The sequence below is a fragment of the Astatotilapia calliptera genome, chromosome 2 (genome assembly GCF_964374335.1).
Source record: "Astatotilapia calliptera chromosome 2, fAstCal68.1, whole genome shotgun sequence".
NCBI lineage: Eukaryota > Metazoa > Chordata > Actinopteri > Cichliformes > Cichlidae > Astatotilapia > Astatotilapia calliptera.
The window spans coordinates 23,442,895-23,470,458 of NC_137423.1; the positions used below are offsets into that span (position 1 = coordinate 23,442,895).

At 45.2% G+C, this 27,564-nt stretch overlaps 1 protein-coding gene across 1 annotated transcript in view; it reads right to left on the minus strand.

Moving 5' to 3' along the window:
• efnb1 (ephrin-B1) overlaps positions 1-26,448 on the minus strand; it is a 55,515-nt gene extending 29,067 nt beyond the window's left edge. The window contains exons 1-2 of the mRNA XM_026188509.2: positions 25,393-26,448; positions 734-1,011 (exon numbers count right to left, since the gene is read on the minus strand). Coding sequence (XP_026044294.1) covers positions 734-1,011; positions 25,393-25,508 — 394 coding nt within the window. The 5' untranslated portion in view covers positions 25,509-26,448. The remainder of the gene's footprint in view (positions 1-733; positions 1,012-25,392) is intronic.
• Positions 26,449-27,564: the final 1,116 nt, after the last annotated feature.

Here is a 27,564-nt window from a genome sequence, read left to right on the forward strand (position 1 = left end):
TAAGTCACTGTCACAGTCATCTCAGACCAAACAAGGGCAGTAATGTTCAGGCTTAAAAAGATTTCCAAAAGATTTGAAGCCTTTTCTTCTGTATGAGCTCGAGGAAAAGCTAGAATAAATAAGTCAACAGCTTCCTGTGCTTTTTTAAGACAGCTGGCGGTCAGTAAAACAGAAACAGACAAGTGTTTATTTTATTACTGACGTTTTAGCAAAAAAGCAATATTTAAACCTAAAACGCTGCATCTAGTGGGAACTGCAATATAGCTGTGTTGTTCTCTGTAAAACAGCAGTTTGAAAGAATAAAGTAGAATCAGGCTGAAAACTTTAAGTGAAATATCGAAACAGTGCCCGAGCGCAGAACTAAATAGCAGCAGTAAATCTACTCGGTGACTTTAGACGACTGCAGAAAATTCTATTTTTCCCACCACAAAAATGTAAAAAATAAAAAACCCAACATTCAGCAGTCAGTCAAGGTTGCCACTTTAAGGTCCCGTAATGATATGGAACATTTCCATCCTAAACACCTAATACCGCTCTGCTCTCTAGCTGCTGCTGTGGTGCTGCTGCAGCGGCCATTAAAATGCAGTTTTCCTAGGAAACTCCCAGGTGTGACTGTGTGTAACTGAGTGTGAAGCAGAGATTATTACTCAGATCGTTCAGTCGGGCCTCTGCGGTTAAATGAAGGTTAAAAAGCTAAATATCAACAATAAATCATCTTTCACGACAAACTTACAGGTGATGTAGTAGTTGACGTTCCTCTTGAACTCCAAGCCCATGTAGTTGGGGCTGAACTCCTGGAATTTGATGGTGAACTTGATGTCCTTCTCGGGTTTGTTACAGTTGACCAGGACGTTAGGATCGAGGACTGTACTGCAGCTCTCCGCCTGCTCCCTCTTCACCAGATACAACTTGTAGTATTCGTAGTCTGTCCCTTGGTCCGCTTTGGGACAGATGATATCCAGCTTGTCCCCGATGTCGGGGTAAATCACCAGGCCTTTTCCAGCCACAAACCTGAGAGTGGGGAGGGGGGGAGAAAAAGAAAAGAAATTGTTACAAACACATAAAAAACTAAGTCTGGAAAAGCAGCCGCATAATTCAGCAACAGTTTATACAGCCTTAATACTTTGAGCTGTCGGAGTTATGGGTTTAGATTTGTCTGGCATGGCCTTTTAGGCAGAGTGCAGTTAATTTAGCCCCGCAAAAACACTACATGTAGCAGCTTGACATTGTTCAGCATTAGTGTGTTTCACACAAATCCCCTTAAGTTCCTTCTCATACTTGGATATGAATCAAAGCATACCAAAAGTTTGCGAGAAGGGAAACAAGATGGCCTGACACAAAATGGCCGCCACAGAAATGGCCGTACGGGTCGGATTACATCACATTTTTGAAAAAAAGCTTCTTCATGATTTCTGATTTTTTGAGTTTTGGATAATACCAGCCTGTCGGCGTGGTATTCACATGGCATCTACTTCAGTAGCCTGCATCTCTGGAGGAAAACATTGTACCAGGGGTCTGCTGGGAGCTTACAGCTTCCCGGTTCATCTTCCCCTCTGCCGTGATCATCTACTGAAGGATTAAGATAATCCATCTGGCCTTACTGTACCTCTCCACCTCGCTCTCTGCTGCCAACTCAATCAGATCAGCTCTTGTTCTCCTTTATTCACTAAAGGTGGGGAACAGGAGGAGACCCAGTGTGTGTTTGTCTGTAAGTGTATGTGAAGAGAGGAGGCGGAGGGGACACGCCAAGTACTAAGCAGTATGTTTGGGCAGTGGTGTGTATGTTTATGCACGCCTGCCTGTGTGTGTGTGTATGTGCGGTCAGAAAAATGGGCTGAGGTTGCAGTCTGATGTGGGGTGGGGGCTGGACGGGCTGAATCATTGTTCTGGACTTGTTTGAGGCTTAAAATGTCAACATGGTTCAACTCTGCTGTCCCAGTTAGCCAAGCATTAACCCAGACAGCCGGACTGACCACGGGTGTGTTTATGTACGTGTACGTGTCTGTGTGTGTGCGTGCGTGTGTCATGGGCGCAGACAGCGAGCACAGCAGCAGGGCTATCTGCTAGATCTGCCCATGCCAGCGGATTTAAGCAGGATTTAGCAACGCGCGATGCATTTGTTGTTTTTTCTGATCCCTTGTGTTTTAACAAGACATCAGGGGTTGGGCCCCTCTCTGTCCCCCCCTCTCTCTCACAGTCTCTTCCCTCTTTTTTTTTTACCCTTCACAGTGTAATCTCACCTTATCTACAGCCCCTCATTTCATCGTCACACACATCATTTCACCAGTAAATAACTGACTCCTCAGACAGCCCCGGATGAAAGTAGAGAACTGATGCCTGATAGTGTAAGTGCGCGAGTGTGGTCGAGCTTATTGGGGGGAGGCAGCGGCAACGGCGGTGGTGCTGCGTGATCACCAATCTTCTTCCTCTGATGATGTTAAACGCTGGCAAACACCCACCCATTGTAAGAAATGATCTTTTAAAAAGTCTTCAATCTTCAGAAGAACCCCCCCCCCCCATGAAAATTAACATGATTGGATTAACATTCATGGCCATTCATCTCAGACAGGGTCATTACCAAACATATGAGTTCATTCACAAAAGAGATATGAGATATAAGATAAGAGACATGCAAAGTGGTCGAAATCCTCTCTGTCAGCCCGGCTGAATATGATGTCATGAAAGCATGTGTGGGATGGTGGGTATGTGGGGGGGGGGGTCTTATACAACGCTTGGAAGCGGGTGAGACGTTATTTGGCCGCCATTGTCTGAGGCTCATTGGGGTGGAGGTTGAGGGGAGGGGTTGTGCAAATTCAAGGGCCGATAAGAGAGAGGGAACTCGGGGTATCCTTTTGTCCTACGTCTCCCGACAATCTGCCCATTTTCAGCAGCAACAATTTGCATGCGCTTGTGTGCTCGTGCACTTGTGTGTATGCGTGCATCCATATGTTTTCATGCATGTGCGTGTGTGTGTGCGCTGTGCCCAGTTACACGTGCGTACGTCTATGAAGACACAGACACAATCAGTCTCTAATTGGATCTACAAGATGCATCAGTGAGGCATAAACAAGTTTCCATGGCAACATTAGGCTTTGTTACTGACCACCCCTCCCCACCTTCTTGCTATTCCTCCATCTACCCCCCCAGCCCCCTCTATTTCTACTCCACAATCTCATTCCCCATTGCTTTATCCTTCCCTCTCATTCACCTCCTCAACATTTCCCTCATTCCGATTTTCCCTCATCACCACCACCACCCCTTTCTCCATCCTCCCCCTCGCTTCTCTCTCTACACACACACACACACACACACACACACACACACACACACACACACACACCTACAGAAAAACAAGCATGAAACCACAGAGCAGGGGGGGAAAGGAGAAAGAGGAGGCAAACATCATGATTACACTGCTGTTTGTTTCACTCAACAAGTAGCTTGCAGTTTCTGTTTTCTTTGTAGGTAAATTGTTGGCAATTTTTGGGGTTTTTTTGATCAAATGTTCTGATTCAAACATTTAAAAGTCTGGCTAGCAACTAAAACGAGTAGCCTCACACTGGACTCCTCGCTTTTACAGGCCATTTATTCCGTTATCAAAGCGAGCCGCAACCATTTAGATGAATAATTAAGATTTCCAAAAAATCTTAATATCTTAATATCCCTGAAGGATTTCATCGCGAGCCGGCCCCTGTCATTGATTCAATTTTCCGAGCAGGCCTCCTAGTTGGCAGTTAGATAGCTATCCTAAGTGAATTCTCCGCTTCTGTTTCCCAGCCTTTGTTAACTGTCTGCTATAATGAGGCTCTGGCTGCTGTGGAGGTCTGGAAGCGCCATCGCAGATGGGAAAGAAGCAACATAAAAGAAATAGGGCAGCAATTAGTGTTTAGCCCAGTTTAAAAGCCCTCCACTTGGCAAGCTGCGGCCCAGCTCCAGTCCAGGATGTGAAACTAAACTGGTGGGCTGGGACTTTGTCTCCTGTTTGTCTCTCTGTTGGCTTAATCAGCACCACTCCGGTGCTACACACAGCCACGCAATGAAGAGGAGGAGACGAGTGACTGAAGATTATTGTACTTTTGAGGAGGTCGAAAAGGGAAAAAAGGGGGTTGGCGGTGGGGTGGGGGTGAATTGCATCTTTCATTCATGTTGTCTGGAGACTTTTTAAGACCTGTTGATGAAAGAAGGTTGAGCGCACAGAGGAAGAGCTGTGCAGATACAAATAATGTTTCTGGGAAATGACCCTGAACGTGAGAGAGCCTTTATTCCCCTCATGTCAAACGAGGTGGATCTGCCTGAACCAAGCAAAATAAAGAGAATCATTTTCAAAACAACCAAATGAGGTTGGTTTTGTTTCATCTGGATGGCTCCACAGCATGCTGAATCCTGTAAAGAGCTTATGCAAACATACCTACGCTGTGGTGGAGAGGGAACAGAAAACAACGAAGCAAAAAGAGAGGAGAACCCCCCACCCTCCCACCCTTTTCTTTTTACATTCCACTGGTGAATATGAGCACATGATCTCAAATATGCTACACCCCCCACCCACCTTCCCATATGCGCACACACACACACACACACGGATGTGAGAGCACACAAAAGCACTGTGGGGTGCATCCTAGGCCTTCCCAGCCACCCCTATTCAAGCACCCTGCCCTCACCGACTTTCATATAAAACGCCGCCTACACTAAGGCCCACTCAAAACCCCTTACAGAGCCTCAATCTCCCCCCACCACCGCCATGTTCTCCACCCCCGTCCAGTCAGCCCGAGCCTCTGCCCCGAGCGTTGCGCTGGCAGGCAGCCTTGGCCGCTGAATGAATGGACCCGAGGCACAGGAACTGAGAGAGAAATGGGCAGAGACGGCTCATATCAACAGAATGGTGTCAAATTGATTTGTTCCTCCTGAGCAGCAGCTCGAACATGCCATACATATCAATTAAAATCAATTACATTTCTGCGACGTATACACAGTTAATTCCTCCGTGCCAGGCCCCAGATGCAGGCACCGGCTCTTCTCTTAATGTCTCGATTTTGCAGCTGGGCGCATAATTACTCTCTCGTTCTCTTCAGCCTTTACAATACATAAAATCATGTAAAATAACAAACATATGCACGCTCTCCACAAACGACAACAGGTATTCAATTCCCCCTGATATCAGCGTGGTAATTATCACACCAGGAGATCTGTTCCCTCACCAATTACTTCTTCTCTCTCTGCATTATCCACACAATCAGCATGGCCGCCCCCACCCCCCACCTATTATTAGAGATTACACTTTCCATACGGCGTGAGACATTTCCTAACATTTCAATCAATACTCCATAAGTTTGCCGCTCAAACATACTAGAGTCTCCCTGCAGTAAAGCACCCGTGTGACACAGTTATGCTTAAGTCTGCAAAGAACACAAAGCCGTGTTATGCAAAGAGCATTGTGGTTGAGCGCTTGTGTAAGATAGTGTGCGGCGGCAGGGATTTACAACAGATTCATTCACTCGAGGCAGTCTATGTTTTGTGTAATCACAGGGTACAAATGCGTCCTGTTCTCATTCAAGTCAATCAATATTAAATAATTGCCTGCTACCAGGGACTGCTTTGGCCTTTCATTTCCCTCTAGGTGCAGCCAACTGCTTGCTCGGCCTCGCAATGAAAACATTCAAATAGCAGGTTCTGAAATGGCTTCGCTCTTAATGTGGCGGCACGCCGCATGGTCGTTTCAGGCCAAAGAGAGTTTTGCCACTAATTCACGTGAACGACGACAGAACCAGACCCCAAACCGGTCCGAAGCTTCGAGAAGGTGAGCTGGTCGCAGGGTTGCGCTTGTAGCCCGCAGCCCGACCCCGATCGGTTGTATACATAGCTGGCTTCTGTCAGGCTGTCGCGGGGGCAGATGTTCTTAGGGAGGCCTGACTATAAACACACGCGCATAAACACACGCCCCGCAGTGTACACACACAGATTTCCTCACATGTCAAGCACAGTAAACAAGTCGCCTCCAATGCTCACCCAGGCCCCACACACACACATAAAGACACATGAGCAAACACAAGCATCCTGAAATTAAGAAAAACAAGGTCCATCTGGCCCCAGAACTGTTTAGTAAAGCAGGAAGGATTTGACCCTTATTATAGAAAAAGAACAACAAACTAGCCAGAGGGTAGCGATATTGGATAAACTATAAACTCCGGTCCAAGCTGCACTGTAGGCCAGACTTGGCAACAGTGACTTGCTGAAAAGTAGAAAGCTTGGTATTTTCCCTCCGGGCTGTCCCCATTAGAGGGACATAAATGACGATGTCAGAGGCAAAAAAAAAAGACAGACAGAATATCCTGAATTCCACCCTGCAGAGAACTGCTTTTGTATGTGTGAACACAGGCTTCCTTTTTCTCTCTCTTTCTCACAGAAACACACAAACACGACACTAGCTTTAGTTAGCTCAGTCAACAGGCTGGCATGCAGAGCAGATCAGATCCCATCCAGCGTGGCTCATAACAGTGGCAAACGGATGAGCTCCAACGCAAGCGCACACACCCCTCGTGTTCAAAAACGAGCCCCGTATGCTTGCCCTCTATCACTGTCACATGAAGGGCTAGCATAACACCATCAGCGGCTGTAATGAGCTAACAAGATGATGCCCAGATGGCCTTGCCACAAGTAGGACAGAAGTGGACGTTGTTTCCAGACGAACAAGCTGAAGAGCACTGTTGAGCGAGAGGAGTGTCAGAAGTCATTAGGGAGGAGAAAGAGCATAATCTGTTTCTTCTTATGGCCTCTGTGGTTTCTGTCGGAGCTGAGCCCATCCCTCCCTAAGAGCAGGGGAGTTAAGCGAGCATGGGTGTATGCGGCGTGATTGAACGGCATCCACGGTATCGCTGACAGCAAGAGAAGGCCCAGACTGTTGCTCTCTGGGCCTCCACTTATTCATTCTTCAGCTCGGGGATTGAGCTCTTCCAGCTGGAGGGCTGAAGAGAAGAGAAGAGAAGAGAAGAGAAGAGAAGAGAAGAGAAGAGAAGAGAAGAGAAGAGAAGAGATTTGGCTCGGCTTGAGAGACATTGGGTCAGTTTCAGCCTGAGTTTAGCCCTCATTCTGAGGTTGCTCTGTGACCCAAACACACACAAGGCTCTTTCCTCTCCCCTAGCCCCTTTCCTGGCCACAACACAACACACACAGACACACAGACACACACACACACACACACACACACACACACAGCCAGCTGCCTCCCATCACTGAGGAGCAGCCACAGATGGGCTCTGCATGCTCCGTAAAGATCTCTCCACAGGCCCAGTCTACAGTCACAGCCAAACCCGCCTGGCCCAAACTCACTGTATATGTGCTTGTGTGGCTGTGTGCAGATTATACATGTGTCCGTGCAGGCCTGAGTGGGTGACGGTGAGCAGGCCTGTGTGCCAGACGCCCCGATTGAGCCAAAGTTTGCGATGAATGTGCGTGTAAATGAGGTGTGGGCTGCTGGACGATCACAGAGAGAAGGATCCCCGAGGACGAGCTGCCGCAGGGCAGAGAGTCGAGAGCTGGACCGGGATGCGAGGCTACAATCAGTGCCGAGCAGACCGAAAAGGGGGAGAAATCAGGAGAACCTCCCAGACGAACAATAGCATCCCTCACCCTCACCACGACTGGGTTTCACTCCCACTTAAGGGAGCACAGGAAGAAACCAGGGGAAAGAAAAAAAACATAACCATTATCAAACCCACACAGCTTGCAAGCATGCTACCAGAGGCCTTTTTGTGCTTGGTATCTCTAACCCCATCAATAAGCCCTTAGAAAACATTTTCATTAAAAAAAAAAATTGCTGCTCAGTCACATGCACTAATAAACACATCCAACACACACACGCACACACACACACACACACACACACACACACACACACACACACACACACACACACACACACACACACACACACACTAAAACGTTAAAAAGTTATTTAATTTCTGTTCAGCTCAGATACAGCCAGTCATGGTTAAATTCAATTGCTAACAATTGCCCTCCTATCTCAGCATGGTTAAAATTACTTGAGGGATCTCAGTTTTAGACTGAATAATGAAGCAAGTAAAAAAGCTTATTGAGGATGAGGGTCTGGATATGGTTTGTTGCTAATTTTCCAAACTTGTGCTTCTAATAAAAGTGGCTCTTAGAAACACCGTGATGAAGTGCAGCTGCCCGGTTTAGAAATATTCTGGCACCCACACATCTGGGAATCAAATCAAATCACCAAAACACACTGGACACCCATTACTAATGTGGTTTTTCCTCTGAGGGATAGCTTGACATTTTGAGAATTTTGTTTATTTGCTTCCCAAAAGGCTAGCTTAACCTAGCATAAAGTTTAACATGTCACTTTAATACTTCAGTTTATAAACATGAGATATGATCATTTCTAAGACCTTAAGGTGCATTTAGGTTACCCTGCTCTGTCCTATGTGACAAAAGTAAGTAATTTCTCTGTTTAAAGTAAGCTACATTGATACTTGCTTGTTTTCCAAAAGGCTAGCTTAACCTAGCATAAAGTTATTAGTACAATAAGAAAACATTTTGGTTTTACTCTCCAGTTTGTGTCATATAAAAATGGAATATGATAGTTTTTAAGACCTAAAGGTCCATTTAAGTTAATTTGTGACATAGGGCAGAATAGCTAATTCTCTTGATTTCTATTCTTTTTCTTTAGGGTCGCAGGCTGAGGGTCGCAGATGCCAACAGACTTAATAAACTGATCCGTAAGGCCAGCAATGTTGTGGGGATGGAGCTGGACTCCCTCAAGGTGGTGTCGGAGAGGCGGATGCTGTCCAAGATAAAGACAATGTTGGATAACACCTCCCACCCACTCCATGACATGTTGGTCAGTCACAGGAGCTCGTTCAGTGAGAGACTGAGATTACCGAAAAGCACCACTGAACGACACAGGAAATCATTCCTGCCTGTGGCCATCTCCCTGTACAACGCATCCACTTAACACACTGTTTGCTGCTACAACTACACATGTTTCTTTTCCAAATATTTATTTATAAGTGACTTATGTATGTATGTATGTATATATATGTATATATTGTACTATTCTTAGTTAGCGTATTGTCTGTCTTGTCTTAATGTTGGTTTAAAATGGAGCACTGTAACAAAAAATAATTTCCCCCAGGGATCAATAAAGTATTCTGATTCTGATTCTGATTCTGATAAACACTTTAACGCTTGCTTCTACAAATGGTTAGCTCAACCTAGCATAAAGCTTTTGAATACCAAAAAATAACATGACATTTTCACTTCAGTTTGTGTCATATAAAATGAGATATATTGTGATAATTTGCTTATGCTTGCTTGCTAGCTTCATAAATAGCATAGTCTTTATCATAATTCTTAGCAAGAAAGAGCAGGTGATTATATATTCCAAAAGGTCAAACAGTTCCTAAATGAATCTGCCATAATGTGATAATATATTAAGACTTGTGCTCTTTCTTCTGAAGGATTACTTGACTTTTTCAAAATTTTGTTTATTTGCTTCCCAAAAGGTTAGCTTAACATAGCATCAAGTTGTGAATGTGAAAAGACATGATATCATTTTAAAACTGTATTTAGTGTTCTATATAAAAATGAGACCTGATCATTTGTAAGAATTACAGGTATATTTTAATTAATTTTTTCACATAGGACAAAGCCGGACAAACCATTTTTCTCAATTTCCAGTCTTATGCTAACTTAACCCATATGGAAAAGATATATATAAATCTTATAAAGTTTGTATCTGTCTTGTGTGAAACTTGTATGAAAAGCATAAAAGAGTGAGAACAGATATAAGATCCTTAGAAAAATTATATAAATGAAACTTGTATGTTTTGGATACTTCCTAAAATAGTATACAAAAGTAATGAGAAAGTGGCCTTATATGATTCACTATATGAAGCAAGCCAAATCTGATGCAAGTCTTTTATAACTTTTTCCTATTTCTTTCCCATATGGGAAACAAGCCTGATGTTCACTTTGATGCTTGCTTAATTAATGTAAAAAATAATTATATATTCCAAAAGGTCAAATAGTTCTTAAATTAATCTGCCCTAATGTAATAACATATTAAGACTTCCAGAGTTGGGGTCTTATAGAAAGATTTGAGTTTGCCTCTATAGAATACAGAAATGAACCGCATGCAGGTTGAACTTTACAGCAGCTCTTTACGATCAAAGGGGAGCTACATCTATATTTTATAAGCCTGTATGTTGTTAACAGGTGTTAATATGACACAGCTACAGAAAATCTGGAATACTGGAAAGACACCAAAGCCTTCCTGGAAGAACAAAGGGAAGACATGGTGCACAGAAAGCGAATCAATCAATCTCTGCCAGAACACGTCTGGCTTTGACAGCGCCGCTCTGAACCCAGAAGTAAAAGATAGCACGCAGCAAAGTTCAAAATACTTCCATTGTTCATCTGTCAGTGTGAAAGACAATTGCACGGGAGAGGGAGGAAAAATACTAACACAATATTTATCTTGTGTCCCCTTCCATCCTGACTTACTCTTTTTTTAATGTATTCCTGCTATTGTGAGGAGTGCTGGGAGATGGATGGGTAGAGGAGTCCGGTAGGTGATATGTGTCTGCTACAAGCACTGTGCAGTCACTCACACATTTCCCCCTCCGTCTCCAATCTCGAGGAACGGCAATAATTCAGTCACCAACAAACAGCACCGGGGTTTTTTTTCTTCTTCTTCTTCTTTTTCTTTGTGGCATTTCAATTGTCGGTGGTTGGTGGTTTTTCTTCTGCATTGTTCTTGAAACTGCTTCCCTGGGAAACTGGGAAAGTCAAACAGCTGACGAGATGTCACCTCATGAACTCCCTCCTTAGTTTCACACACTCACAAACAACCACGTCGGCGATCTGACACACACTCACCCGGTCTCTCTTTTCTCCTTCCACAAACACGCACACACAATTCTAAGGATCTCTCATCAACCGCGTGTCAAGCTCAATGACACACATCTCTGTCTAAACAGGCCATGAGCTGCTGCCTCTCACAGGCACTGGCTGTTGCCTTTCAAGGCCGGTGACTCTTGATCATATCAAATTGGACATGCGAGTCTTATGAAGGCTGCCGGTCTTCGCTCTTTGTTCGCGAGTCACGATAAAAGTCTCCCAGTGAACGTCTCGGGGTTTATCTTAGAGTGTGGACACATTCCTGAAAACCTTGTTTTCCATTTTGCCTCCAGCAGCGATCACTAAAAAAGTATGTGTGTGGTGCAATAAAACTTAAATTTAACAGTCATTTCCCCATAGCAATACCTGCTCACTGTGCATGCCCGTACCTGGGCTTTGCACATGCCTGTTGCGACTGGCGTTATATGAGAAGCACGTATGACCCGAGGAATCATCCGGTTGTTTGAACAGGGTTGTGAACACACACATTCTCACATGTGCATATATACTTACACATTCTTTAAAAGCCAACAGTAGCGAAACAAGAGAAGATAGGCCTCTCTGTATGCAGCTGACAGAGTGAATTACACAGAGAGCTAAAAACCACCGCTTCCTGTCTCACCCAACAGCACTGGATGGCTTTCAGATGGATTTCTCCGAATCTTGTACAAACAGTGAGTCAATATCGGGGTAATGGCCTATCGTTGAGGAAGAACAATTCACAAGTGATTTGCGGAGAAAATGTGTGTTTAGGGCACTTTGGACCGCACTCTGTCACCCAGCCGTAACTAGGGCGCTCTGCCAACAGGCTCCATTTGCAGGGCTTGACAAGAGTACTGCATGCAGGTATTTGAGTATTCTACCCGACCCCTTAATATGTGCAGCCATTCCTCATCAGAGGCAGGCATCGGAAAAAGAAAAAATAATAATAATAAGAGAGAGCGAATTCCCACTGATGAATAGCTGATAATTCTGTTTCTGACGATTCAGGAAGCCATGAAATCAATGACAAATTTGCATTATGAGCAAACGTACACGACGTTTTAATCCTTCCGTACTTTGCCTCTGATATTTATGCCTGTCGCGGGCGCTTTCATTATCATAGAGCGTGTTTAATATTTCTCAGCTGCGTGAGAGGGACCGCCACACTACAGATGATTGAGTGTGCTGGATTTAGTGTCGTTCTCCTTCCCTTTCTCCAGCTGTGACCATGTACTTCAGGACATATACACACACACAGACACGACAGAGTCAACCGAGAGAGAGGGCACCAGAGAGAAGGGGGGAAAAAAAAAAAAGAGGGGAGGCGGGGAGGAGGGAGCAAATCTGAGGACGTGGTGCCAACCAGAGAGGCCCACCGTGCCTCAGTCCCATCTCTCCAGCTGAGGGCTTTGATTCGCCTGATTGTCTCCAATATTGAGACACACAATAAACACAACACTTGGCGGCCATTTGCAATTCTAATCAGCTCCTCTCAACTGGCCAGGACAACTCGGCTAGAGCCCTCTGAGATATCACTCATCTGACTGCAAAATAATGACACAATCATCGCCATGGCTACGCTCCTACTACATCCCATGAGCGGCAGCACAGAGAGGATATTAATACACAGGAGCACTTGGAGAACCAAACGAATTAGCAAAGAGATTAGCCAGATACCGGGTTAATGAATGTGCCACGCAAGGAAACGTGCTCACACCCACCTCCTCTTTAAAAAAATGAGGAGCAGCAAGCGGACAAGCTAGCAGGTCTACACCTGTTTCCACAAGTGCATGCCGCAACAGGTTTGCTAAATAAACTATCTTCTTTCAACGCGAAATTCCGACTATGTAAACTTAGGCTGATTGTTTCTGGATAAGGCAGCGAGTTGTTAACTTTGACAGCACTATCTGTTTTTCAAATGCTCTGCAGAGTGCAGAAAAAGCAGCATGCGAGCTCCGATGCGATCATTATCGAGTGAAACCTGAGCCTATATGTTGACACGGTGAAATACTGTGTTTCCTGGTGTTAAGAAGTTAACGTAATTTAGGACGTTTACGATAAGATAAGAGCGAGGGGGGAACGAGGGGTTTATCCTCAACAAACTGTCCCAAAAATCCTACATCTGTGAATTCTAAAAAGCCCATCTGTTGGCTTTTCTCCCCCGTGCCGTTTGCACCGACTTGACAACATGACGGTAATAGATGCTTTGCAGATAAATGAAAGCAAAGTGACATGCAATCATCCAGCGTTTTAGTAGCCTTGATGTATTTGCTTTAACACGCAGGCGGAAGATGAGAAACTGAAATTTATTTCAGAAAATAACAGGCAGGTCTTATGAAACTGGTTATTAGACTTGCAAATCATTCCGATGATTCATAACCGGGACCATGCTCGTATGACCTCGTTTTTGTTTTTTATGTTTGTTTGTTTTTTCCAAGCATGCACAAGTGCATGCCTGCATAGGTTCATTTAAGTGTGTGTTGGTTTGTGAGGATTCTTGCAGGGGCATGTGAGCGACAGCCTGTCAGTGAAAGCGATGTCATTATCTGGCTGATGTCTGTGTGAATTGTGACCGGGTGCAGGGTCACATCTCTAGTGGGAAGCTGACACTGCGGACAGGAAGCATTACTTTATGATTTTCCCTCCAGGAGGAAAACACTCATCACAATCAGCGACGCTACTGTTCAGGCCTCGTTTAGAGGTTAATTCAATATGGGCAGCATGCTAATGACAATAGCATGACGAATGCCTACATCTTAAAACCCGCTTTTTACAGGATACATGTTCTTTAAAATAACATAGTGGGGAATTTTTTTATGCTTTGTTCTCAGTGCCTTGAAAAAGAAGAAGGGAGGGAGGGGGGTTCAGGCAAAGCCCTTCCCTCCCTGTTCTTAGCCTTTGACTTTTTCTGTGTAACAACAATACACGGGGTTTTAGTTCAGTGTCCTGCAGTCGATCTGTTAGGCCACTGATAAGAGAAGCTGATGGATAGGTTTAATCAGCCAAGCCCAGGGATCAAGACCACGGGACAGATCAATCAAATGCTGTGTGGTTTCTAAAAGAAACTGCTTTTATCAGTGTCAGAAAGGACTCTCGCTGGATTTTTTTTTTCTTTTTTTGTGTTTGCAGGAAGGAAGAAAGCAACATTAGCAAAGTAAACTAAATATAAAGAAACAAGGGAATGTATTTCAGGTGCATGAGTGGAAAGCTACACTAACTAAGCCCGGCTAAAAATAAGTGCAGCAGAGCAGAAAAAGAAACATCTGTAATCACTACGCTGAGATTGTTAAAACTCCTTGAGGCAACTCTCCGACAAAGCATAAAACTAAATGTCCCTGGTCTCTTATATACTAAACACCTCCTGACATAAACAGAAATAAAATGTAAAAAAAACCCAAAACCTTCTGAAACAGTGAAACTAAACCTGCACTGAAATCAAACAGGAAGCACAACAGAAAGACTGAGAGCTATCTCCAGCGCACAACAGATCTCTGTAGAAGAGAGCAACGATGAACTGTAATAACTAGGACGCGGTGCTTTTAATACACAGCTGCCTTCCATTTCTTAAAAGAAGCTTCTTATCGGAGAATTTGAGTGACAAGCCTATTCTCTCGCTTACAATCTCGGGCTCATGATTGTAAAAGACAGCTACACATGTCCCATCAAATCCAAGACAAATTGGTTCCTCTTTCTTCTTTGCCTTGGATGGGAGATCTTATCCAGGCGGACATGCTTAAGTTGTCAGTGGGTTTTCTAAAACCCGTATTGAACGGCATATTGACTGATGCAATCGCGGAGACACACATCATTAGGCTCATTAACAGCGAATGTAAAAAGGGGAGGACGGCCTAACTGGTGCAGCGGGAGTCTGTGTCTCCTCTGATAACACTCGCCTTTAACAAGCGGAGCGCGCGGGCAAAGATGCAGGCTGTCGGTATTAAAATGAAATGTATGCTTGTGTGTGTGATGCGTCTGCTAATAAATAGCTTGTTTGACATGACGCTGTTCTCATTCGCGCAGTTTGCTCTGTGATAACCGGTCGGATTGTGGCCTCGTAAAGATGCTCCATGTGTTGTTTTAGGAAGCCATTACAAACTGGGCCGTCTCCATTACAAGGGCTATCTGATCATTATTACTGCCATCTGTAACGCACACTCAAACCTTAATCTGGGCGAGCCAACCACAGCTGACTCCTGAGTTGGCACGCACATCCATACTACCTTCCCCTGTATGTGCATGTGTGTACATCCAAACGTGACACGGCAGCTGTTGCCTCGTCACATTGCAGGCCCTTGGGCTCGACACATTTTACTCCAGCCTACTAAAGCAAGGCTGAGTGGAGCAGCGCAATCCCATTGAAGCCACTGACTTGCAAGTCTCTTTTTGAGAGGCCGAACCCCCTCCAACACCTGTGCAATGCAATCGCAATCTCCCAGCCAGAGCTGCTCCCACCCTTCAAAGGCTCGTCACAGGACGCACATCTAATGCAGAGAGATGGCCGGTTAAAGCCTCAGCCAGGCACACCGCTTTGAAGCGACTGCTCCGGCCCCACCAAAAGAGAAGCCAAATCATTTCCCTTCCCTCTACCCCCGTCCATTGTGCGAGAGGTGCACCAGGCGCTCTTATTCGGTGGCCGCATGTGGGGCGCCTTCAAAGATCACGCCACTCCATTCCAAAGCAGGGCCACTACAGGAAATGAGACTCTCCCGGATGCACGGGGGCTTCTCGGCGATAAATATATTCATGCATTCATGTATATTTCAAATAAGAATTTGACTCAGCCCGCATAATGCACATGGCAAGGTTCAGACTTTGAGATTCTTGACATGCATGAGGCGCTACAATCAGGAGTGTATAAATAAATCAGAAAACGCAGCAAACAGAGCTCCTAAAAGCAGCAACACAGGGCCTGAGCTCGGCGCGAAGAAAAGGACTCGCAGAGGTTTGTCTGAAAGAGAAAAAGCTTTCATCTCCGAGACAGCAGAGGAGAAGAGAGGAGTGATGTGATGGATGTTTGGGCTGTCATGTTTCACAGCTGGGGGGGGGGGGGACTTGAGACAGATGAGAGGAATAGCTAAAAGTAGTCAAACTTTTCAGGGCGAAGGGGAAAATGGAAGATGAGACAGCAGAACAGCGGATGGAGCGCCACACATTAAGATTAGCCGGTTAAAATCGCAGTGTGAAATCTCGTGCTACGGAGCCTCGAGGGGCAAAACCGCCAGAGTAACTCGTTAAATGGAGCCGACGCAACGCCGACGGTCGTGTTCTCCGAACAGTTCATAAAGGGAAGCTGAGAGGTTTTGGAATATTGTGTTTGCTTTAGCAGACCCTAACTCCGATTTCCAATATCGGAGAGATGATGAGGGACTTCCACGGCTGAGCACATCATGGGGGAGAATAAACACACGTGTAATGGGAAACATGTGTGTGCGAGATGAAACGGCCTCCCTCATATGAATGGGATGAAATATAGACCTGCGTCCTGCCGGGCTCCAATCAGGGCCGTAAGAACTCGGCATGGAGGGGAAATGACGGACCCCCGACGGGCTCACACACACACACACACACGCACACACACACACAGATACGGATAAGCTGCCAATATGGTCATTCTGGAGCAGATTCATGTGGAGGCCAGAGTCTGACAGTGACATCTCCATTCACTCCTGAATTCTTTTTCGCTTCCCAACATGCATGGGCACACACACACACACATGCACACACACATGCACACAGAGCTAGAGGCCATGGGAGGAGGAGGAGCAGCACTGAGGCATTAAAAAAAAAAAGCCTTTCTCCCCGCCGTGGGTCTCTGTGGGGTTTAGCATGGCATTATGGGAAGATTAGACTTTAGAGTGCTTTACTATCTGATGTCATTGTTGGTTTTACGTTGTCTGGATGGCTTGTGGAACTCGGACCTGATGGCAGGCACATTTCTCTCCAGACAAAATGCTCGGGGCTGCAGTTGTGATTGATTACAGGTTCCTATTGTATCTGTCTGGTATGGCTCTGTTGGAAGAAGAATTAGTCAGACAAAAAAAGTAATGGAAACGCTACACATTTGACTCCATCAATCAAGTCAGCAATCAAAATAATTCAATTAAGAGACTTAAATCCCGCTGGCTCACCAGTCCCTGCTCCAATAGCCCAGAGACAAACTCAATTTACTGACAACCCATACATGATAGCATTAACTCCACTTTAAGGCTCCAATCTTTTTCCATTACTTATGTTTTCTAAATATCAAGGGAAATTCAGAGGAAATAGCAGAGCTATGGTGTTTACGAGAGACGACAAGTTGGAAAAAATTAAATAAACAAGAGCAGCTTCAAATGCATAATGAAATTGTAGAAGGGCTGTCCGGACAACTAAGCTAATTTGCAAGTTGTTTAGAAGGCAGACTTATTTGCAAAACACAAGAAACTTTGCAAATGTGTTTTCATAGGCCGTACATCAATGATGCAGGATTGCAGACAGACTGGGAAGGGAGGTTGCTGAATATGTGTGTAATTGTCTTTTTTCCCCCCCGTTTCCGAGGTGTGAAAGGGAATGCAGGGTTGCGCTGGGGCGTCCCGGGGAGAGGCGATTGAAGCGTCACTCACAGCTGCCACACAGAGCCCCGGCGCACACCAAATCCCAGGCCCGGGCTTTTCCCGGGCAGAGGGGCCGGGGCCGGGCCTGGGAGCAGCAGGAGTCCCACAGGCCTTTTCTTCCAACTCCTCTCACCAGCACAAGGGGGACCAGGTCCCTGCTGGGAGTTTGCTTAGAAAAGACTGAGCCAAGACTTGGCAGAATGGGTTAACGGAGGCATACACACACACATATACACACACTATTTCAAATGCTTTTTGGGGGCTGTCTGTCTTGCCTGTGGGCATGGTGGGAAAAAAATGAAGTAGGGAAGAGAAAAAAAAAACCCCAAAGATAAATCAAACTTCCAGTTAACAGCTGAAAATTTGGGACACGCAAACGCAGAGATGCAGAAAGAGACGACGAGCAAGAGAGGCACTGCTCAAACTAGATTACCGGAGAAATGATGCCCGGGGAGCCTAATAGAGGAAAAGTCCCAAGGATTATACACTGTGCCATTTCCACGCTCGCCCTAATAGTCTCCATGTCCTGCCTCTGTATGCCATAGATGGATTATGATGCTTTATAATTAACATGGGTAAGGGGGTTGTTACAGACCGCCCATCTGCCACGCTGACACACTTACGGGGGGTATCCCTTGGGAAAAGGAGGCCGCTACCACACTATTCCATTACTTTATCATTCTATCATTCTATTATCCTACCACTCGATTCAATTACCCTGTCACTCCATTAGTGTACTCGTAACAGTGAACAAAGAGCTCCGTGATGATCATTAATGATATGTTCCGAGCCGGTTGTGGCGTGGTCATGCTTCATCCAGGCTCTTCTTGTAAAAATATGATCTTTTACAAAGCACGGCTCATTTTTGGTTCCAATTAAGATGTCAAACGTAAATTGAGAAGCTCGTCGGCAGCCATAAGAAACATCTAAATGTGATACACTTTATTTTATTATTCTTTTTTGGAGCATGCAAAAGATTACTTGCCTTCATTTTCTGCAAGAAAAAACTGAGGACGTAAACTGTTACTCGACTTGCAGAGTAAAAGCATTTTTTGTCAATAATACACATTTTTTAGTGTTGAAAGTTCCAGAAAAACTTTTGTCCAACCAAATCTATCGTTTGATTAATTAAGTTGAAACTTGTAAAAATGCTACAATTTTCATTTGTATTTTTGTTTTGGAGTTTTTTAAAAAAAGGCGAGAAACCGTATAACCCTACATGGCAATTTATATTCCCACCTCAGTGTTTTCACCAATTTTATTTGTTAATAAACACGCACTTCCTCCCCTGTCCCACACATTTTTGCGATTAGTCGCTGGGCTCCGTCACCTCCTGGCACAGTAAATGCAAACCAATCCTACAAAGGTCTTTAGTGTGCCACAAACTCGGAGGGGGAAACAGATCCCTCGTCGCCTGTATGCCGGTGACAGCCCCTGACGTCTTAAAGAATGTGCGGTGCAGCTGGCTGTTGAGGTTGCCTGCCCACTGTTAGGGAATGGCATCCGATGAGGTCTGCCTCCTCAGCACAGAGGGGTTCTATGAGAAAGAGTTAAGTCTGTGAGGTCAGTCTGGAGGAGGAGGTTACGAGTTCCCCGAGTCGGAGCCGTGGGGGTAATGGTTTTAGAGATGGCTGTCACACAGATCCGTTCCACTGTCCAATACTGCCGCTGATCTCCACCAGCCCGAGTCTGCTTGCTTTTCAATTGCTCAACTTCTCTCTCCCCGTCCTCCTTTCTTCTTTTCTCCCCTTCTTTCCTCCTTGCACTGACACATGGAAGTAATCTAGGATCTCTATGCTGGACTCAAAGGATGTGCGGTTGAGCCCGGGGCTGCATTTCGACGCTCTACATTAGCTTCCTTTCCTCTTCTGTTTAATCCCCTTATATTCAACTGCTCTTATTTAAAAGAACTTAGCTGGAAAACAAAAGGCAGACTTTGCCCATTCAACTTTTTTCTCTCTCTCTCTCCCTCTCTCTTCGTTTCCTGTAACTCTGCATCCCTTCCCATTTTTCTTCTCGAATCAGCTAAAAGCACAGGCGAGGCGACAAGTAGGACTCTTAAGGGAAGCCTTCCAGCACCGTCGTCTGTGCCTCTGCTTGGCAGAGCCGGAGCTGATGGGAACTTCCTGGTCGCTGCCAGCCAGGCCTCCGTCTAATGAAGCTGGGTCGCTAACAGCCTGTAAGGCAGCCACTGTTCAGCCACTCTACACTCATCCACCACCCGGCCCTCGACACTTTCACAGGGGCACACTGGCACGCTCCTAACACTTCCTTAATGCTCCGCTGTGGCTGGACAAAGAACAATGGCGCACGGACGTGCACTCTTAAGCACTCCTTCACTTCCACGAGCTCAAGAGGAAAAATAAACAAGACTCAGACTGATTGGAAGTTTATTTTATACTCAACTGAACTTACAATTACTCTTTAAATAAGCATCTATACACCCTATTTTTTCCTTTTAGGAGGTAGGATCCTTTATTGGGTACAAGCAAAAGAAGACAAGGCAGGAAATACGGGACAGAGAGCAGGGGAGCGACTCCCAGCAAAGGAGGCAAGCCAGTTGCGGTGCTGCTCGGCTGAATTTGCACCCATGTGGTGCACGCCCTAACCACTCAGCTATCATGACCCATTTAAATGAATGTGGTGTTTATCCCAGTGAAGAATTTTTTGTTGCATAATGCACTTTGCTGCATTTGTCATTGTTATCAGTGACTCACAACTCTGACTCACTAGCAACTGTCACACCTATATGAAAATTCCCCAAATGTAAAAACAGTTTTTACTCCAGGGCTTTGGTAACAAGTTCCTATCTGTCATCCCCCCCCAAGCATAAGTATATTAGATGTCTTATTTCACACAAACACTCCAAAACAAAAAGTGTTAAAAATGCTAAATCCTAACCAGCTTTTCTTGTATGAAAAATTTATTTAATTAATTGGTGGTGGGGGGCAGGAATTAGGCAATATGTGTGCAATGTGTGCATTTTGCTGATTTTTTTCTGTGCCGTTTCTGTTAGTTGATGTGTGTGCAATATTTCTACTAGTGTCAGGTTACAATCCTGAGCTGCAACTCCCCACATAAACAAAAAAAAGTCAATACACTTGATTTGGATTTTTGCCTGTTTGTGTAGCTGTATATATATTTAAATAGAAGTACATATGGTAATATTGTGATATGACACGTTGCCTGCGGATTTAGATTCTCGACGTCAGTAAAGTTGCTGTTGATTGTGTCCAGTCACTGCTGTTTATGTTCTTGTTCTGCTAATTGACTAATCCTTCCAGGCATTGTCCACTCTTGCCAAATGATTCACTGCTTTCAGCTGCTGTCCCTGTAATATGTCTTGAAAGAAAACCAACTGGAACTGTGGGTCACGACGACCAGTTGGAAAAACACACACACACACACACACACACACACACACACACACACACACACACACACACACACACACACACATAGAACAAAAAGACGGAGGAAGAAAGAAAGAAAGAAAAAATCCAAACAAATTAGTAGCAAATGCTACTTTTCCCAAACTCGGGGAACAAAAGCTTTGGTTTCGTGTGCACCACTGCTTGAATATAAAGAAATGAATGCATCAATAACACAGCAAAACAGAATGATCAGCTTTCAGTGATGTGGCAGCCAAAACCACCAGTGGATAAAGTGAGTCCATCTGGAGCAAAACCATGATGAAAAAGCTGCATTGTTTTCCTCTTTTTCTTCTTCTTCTTCTACTTCTTCTTCTTCGCTGAAATAACCTAAACGCCCTGCAGCCCTCTTTCCTGAGCCCAGGTGCCTTGTGTAGATAACCAAATGAAGAATCTGCCATTACCCACACACACCGCTGAAACAACAGTCGTGTCGACACAGAAGCACGCGTGTGCGCGCACACACACACACAGACACATAAAAGCAAACGCAGCTGTCCTTACAGCGAGACACAGGGACCCTTTACAGCACTGTGGGCCAGTTGCTATCCAGAGGTATTTCTTATTGGTTGGCCCTCTCTCGTTCTCTCTGAGTGGGGCTCAGGCTCTAAGTCCTCTCTGTGTGTAATGAGATCTCTATCAGAGGGAAACATGATCAGAGTCTAAAGGGTGGAGAAAGGGGGAGACTGTGGGAGGCAAAGAGAGAGAGGGAAAAGGTACGTATCGCGAAGGGGTAACGGGGGCAAGCGGCGGGGTGTGAGGCAGGGAAGAAACAAAAACAGGCCTCTGACCCTCCCGACAGTGACCGCGGCTGCACGGAGCAGGAGAGGGGAGCGCTCGCTGGACTCCAAACCAAATCCTGATTCTCGTCTGAGGCTGCATCCGGTTCTCGCTCAACAGGTTTCGGCAGTTTTCAAGTTGTGCCGTTTCAGTTTGTTTTGTTTCACTTCCTCCTGAAAGTCGGCATAGCTGAGCAGGTGAAAGTGGCAGATGAGTCAGTGTCTGAGAACAAACCCATTGAAATGATTGCTTTTGTAAGAGGCACTTCCAAGATAAGGAAGACATTGTATTCTTCTCATTACCTCATGCAAAGAAAAAAGAAAGAAAGAAAGAAAAAAAATCTGCCTAATTAGCTTATTGTAAAACACTAAACATGAAAACAAAACCAGCAGCAGTTAAATTAAATTATGCTGTGATGGAAATGTAGTGAACCAATAAAATTGCTGCCTCATCATCTCAAAGCGCTTTGCAATAAAAAAAAAAAAAGCCACAAAAATTCCCTTTTTTTGTTTTGGGAAAAATTAAACATATTTGCTAAATGTCCCAGTGGTAATAAAGTTTAGCTTAATTACAAGCCCACTGAACCATTTAACCACGCAAGCATGATATAAAGCAAACCAGTCAACTGTTAAACTCTGAGCCAGACAGCTGAGGTAAAGGGACAGCAAAGTAAGTCGAGTAAAGTAGAGACTCACAGGCTCGAATCAGGAGACTTTACTTTTTATCAAACGCGAACGCTCTTTTCGTTTTTACCCCCCTTTCTTCTGCTATTTTGCGTCCCTTTGTGGGCTTTGACACAGAGGCCAAAAAATAAAAAATAATTCATGCAAAGTCTTTCCAAGCCTCACCAAAAAATGCAAAGAGTTCAAAAGCAGTGCAGCAGACTGTTGCCCAGCCTGTGGCCGCTTCCTCGCTGCATGTTTTTAGAGGTGTGCAACTGTGTTTTCCATCTCTCCTCCTCTCCTTTTCTTTCTCTTACCCCTCTCTCACCACCTTGTTTGTCTCCTGAGCTGCTGCAAACAGGCTGTGGTAGTTACAGGTCATGAGGTAAATATTAGCCGAGGAGGGCTGGAGGACGTGCAGGAACCGCTCACAGCAACCTTGTCAGATCATCATTAAATTGGCATCACTGCAGTGTACCTCAGCACAGTGTGAGTGTCAGTGTGTGTGTGTGTCCATGTATGTAGCACGCCTGTACATAGCGGCGCTAGCTTCAGCCAAGGCGATGGGACGTGATCAGTCATAACAAAGTGACATTTCGTGGCGTAATCCCACTCAGCTAAATGAGAACTAATCCGATTTGCTCTGATCAAATGTTAGACTGTTCTTTACCGGCCGGGGGGACGCTGACACATCTCAGCCTTCTTCTTCTTTTTCTGCACGGCTGCTCCTTCATCACCCCCCCCCCCCCCTCCCCTCCCACCGACACCCCTACTTTGCCACTTCACTCATCCGGCCTCAAATTAAATATCAAAAAGGTATGATGCATCCTGCAGCACAAAAAAAGAAGAAGAGAGAACGAAAACTCAAGCATGTTTCCTCTTGTTATTTTTCTCACAAGACAGTGCTACCGTGATGATGTATGCTGCCTGTTCAAGCACGCTGGGAGGAAATCAATTAAGCAAACCCCCAGTTATTGATAATACAGGAGGCGGGAGTGATGGCATCCTCACATGAAAATCCATAGCAGCAGGAATGCACATAAGCCTGCACAAACACACACACCGTAGCGGCCCAAACCTGCTGGTTTCCTAGACTTTGCCTCATAACTCATGGCCTGTGGGGAGGCACTGGTATTGTTATAGTTTTTGTGTGTATGTAGTACACTGTGCAAGCAGAGGGCCAGATTAATTTATTAGCTGAGGCAGCAGCGCTCCCAAAAGCAGGAACAGGAAGTAAGACATCGTAAATCTCGATAAGTCACCAGATAGTGTACTGTACATTTCTATAGGCTTCTTCCACTGTTATCGCTATAGAGTAATATAGGCCAATACCGAGAGATGGAGTTTAGAGGAACAAACAGTGAAGACTGATGCTGATTCCTGCGCAAGCACACCCACCCCATCTCTTTTTCTTTTATTGCCTATCAGCGAGTGCTGCTGACTGATACATTTCAGAGCAAAAACAGGTTTGTCTCTCTCTCTTTTTTTGTTATTGTAAAGCCTGCACACAGCAAGATAATTGTCTATTGTTTTCCAAAAGGCAGAGCAGCGGGATAATTAGCTTGAGAGAACACTTTGCAGAGTGCATTATTGTTCCACTGTGAACTTTATGAAATATTCAGCCGTTCGTGGGGATTTTACAAGGAGCAGAGTGGAGAAACAGATGGAGAAACGATCTTCCAGTCCCTAAAATCCCAGCATGGTAACCTTCTAAGACATTCCCTTCAGGTGACATCATCAATCAATAAATGTCTCCCTCTATTTTTTTTTTTTTACTCTTAACTAAAAAGTGTGGATTTTTGCATGTGTGTGTGTGTGTGTGTGTATCTTTGTCTGATGACGCTCATTGTTCCACTACTTCTGCAGCCAAATAAAAGCTGATGGGCCGTAGTCTTGCCATTAGGACCGGGCCACACACACACACTCAGAGACACACACTTCAATGAACATGGCAGCAATATTCATACCCACTGACTGCACAACGAGCCTCTATGACATTTGACATTTGGGGGATAAATCATGGATTCACTTCAATGAGTAACTTACAGTTATAGGCTGGTCGAGCTACTCTCCATTTCCCCCCAGTGCTGTGAGCTCGAATGAAGGTCAGCTCCAACCACACAGATCTTTCTCTCTCTCTCTCTTTTTCTCTTTTAGTTTATTTTCCCCCCCTTTATGAATGCTTTCCAACATGATGTAAATGTGGGAGTCAAGTCTAAGTGGGTGATAATTGTTACCAGAGCGTAATCTATTATCAGTAGTCTGGGCTCACTTTACTTGTTTGGATGGGAATAATATGGATTTTTAAAGAAAGTGTCTGGCTTCAGCTGCTGACTTTTGAAAAACGTGTCCTTGATTTCATGGGAAGAAATTGCGCTGGATCCAAGCCAGGGTAATTAAGAAAAATACAATTATTTTCAATCATTTGCTCACCTGATATCTGGAACCATCTTGTTATGCATTTTTGTGGGGAGAAACTAAATTCAAACTTGGCCACTTTGGACGGAGTGTGGCCCTCGTACGCCTGTTGGGAGGAAAAAATATCCTGCGCTATAGCTGAACACACTTGGCGTGGTTTACTTGACTTTTTCACCTTTATTCTTTGCACCAATTATGAGTGGATGAACTTCTCACAGCCCTAGAATAGCCGTGATTTAGTTGGAAAATAAAACGGTGGGTGCAATATTGCGAATAAAATTGCTATAATTACCCATCTTAATGTGTGATTTAAGCTGGGCCCGTTGTACATTGTATAAGCATGTACTTAACGGTGTTTCTTCAGTGTTGGGAAATTCCCCACTGGGAAAGACGTCAACGCCACACTCTGCGGCGCAGAGAGGACAATTAGAACTAAATAAATTGTGTTCTTTTTAAGATAATTGCCACATTTAACAGAACATTTAACCCAACGTGTACACAATGGCAACTTTTCCATAAATGTTAGCCCTCCATTGAGCGCGCACACACACTCACACACACCCATAGAGTTTGACACCCTCGTCCAAATGAAAATGCAAGACTTACTTGGGATTCTGCGAGCTCCAGATTATAGTCTCCAGCGACTTAGCCGAGGGTAACGCCGACCTGCACATTATTGTAAAGATCCAGAGGTAATACTTCCAACAACCGAGTCCCGCCATTCTGATAAATGCACAAGACGAGTGAGCCGAGAACTCTAGAGCTACGGACGGTGCGCTTGGCAACCTTTATCTGCGGTTCGCCCGGTGGGAAGGTGAGCTACGATCAGTCGGGAGCATGTGAGGTCGATATCAGATACATGTCCTTGTGTCCGACTTCTTTAGATCTGCTCCAGACCCCGTGTCCTTAACTGAACTGCCGTGCGAAGGAGCCCCGGTTCTTGATAGGATTTGGAGGAAAGCAGCAGCAGCAGCCCACCGAGTGTCCTGGTTGACCTGTGGCTGAGGCAGTAGAAAGAAAAAACACGACCTTTTCTTTCACTCTGTGGACAAAACTCAGCGATCCCTATGCGTGGAGCGGATCTGACCAATCGCGCAGTTTTGCCAAAATCTGGCGATGCGGCTGTCGGTGGAGCGCCGCGCCGCGTCTTTGTCAGAGCTGCCCTCGGTGGTGCGTGTACCTGTCGCCGTTTATAGCCTACAGATGACCACATTCATCCATCAGTCACAACTCCGCAGCACGCCAGGAATCCCGAGGTCCACTTCATTCCAGTGTTATCTTTCACTCCTCCGCCCCCCCTTCTTTTGCTATTCTTCCTCCCCCCCCCCCCAAAAAAAAAGGAATTGAGTTTCTATTGTAAATATTCCTCCTGGCTCTCAGTGGCGTTACGCGTGCGTGTTGCGCTCCGGCAGGGTCGCTTCTAGTCCAACTCGGGCATGCTGCGTGGCCGGTGCGTAAAAATACAGTCCGGTCTCCCCGCTAGTTTATTGCTTCATGAAACACACACAAAAAAGTGCCGAGGTAAGATTAGACCTGCTCCCCTGCTTCTCGACGTGGCTCCTAAATCAGCTCACCAACATTTCCACGCCGGTATGTTGTTTTTTTTTTCTGACCGTCTGTAACACTGTACACTCCGGTGTGTGCGGCAGCCCGAGCTCAACTGTAATCCGAGCTGAACAGAGCGCATGAGGAACAGCCCACTGTGCCAGCAGCGGCCAATCACAGCGCTCTGTCCGAACTTGGAAGCAGGAAGCGAAGGCATTTAAGGGACGTGGATGGGTAGATGGTAGGTAGAAGGAGGGAGCGAGAATTGGTGAGGGGGGCGGGGGTGTTATTGGGTTGACCCCACATCTCCACCTCCCCTCTCACCACCACCTCGGCCCGAGCCATCGACCCAAATTGAAATGGACGTTGGAGTTATTCGTCATACTGAAAGCTTCGGTGAGGAAAACGAGTGCACCAGTGTGTGTGTGTGTGTGTGTGTGTGTGTGTGTGTGTGTGTGTGTGTGTGTGTGTGTGTGTGTGTGTGTGAAAGTGCTTACAAGAGCAAAACTTTGGCCCCTTTAAGTCCAGGGCTTGTTGTTCCCAGTAGATAACTAATTACTAATTGGTCCATCAAGAAATTCGCCTGGAGCGCCACATTTATCATTTTGGTTATGAAGGATTGCATTTGTAACATTTTCCCTACGACTAGTCTGTTATTTCTTCTATTTCTAGCTGTGCCGCTGTAAATATATTGGTTTTATTCTATATACACAGGATTACAGTATCTGTTCTTTTGGCCCCCTTCTTTTTCTTCTCTGAAGGGAATGATGATTAATGGTCTCTTTGGATCTCTTTCTAGTCGTCCTCTTTTGGGATAATGAACTGCATGAGAACTTAGTCTCCAGTGTCAATAGACAATAGACGGTCGGTAGCCTATAGTCACTGGGCCATTCATTCACTGAGGAAGAAATGCTTGACACATAATTGATCATGTCCATGTCTGTGCCCCCTTTGTGCGCGCATATGTGTGTGTGTTTGAGGGAGAAAGGAGAGAAGAGTTCCCCTTCATTTCCTTGCATTTATTCAATCAATGCTGCCCCCTAATGGCTGTGATGAAATCGATTCTCAGACTACAGGTGGGGGGGGGAAGACTGAGTCTAATTGGAAAGGAAATAAAGCAGACATGTAAAGACACGTCTTATGGTTTCTGAAATTATTTTTTTTATTACATCCTGTGGCGTGTTGACAGCTCATAAATCTCTGTGAGACAATAACACAGGCTTCCAGTGATTA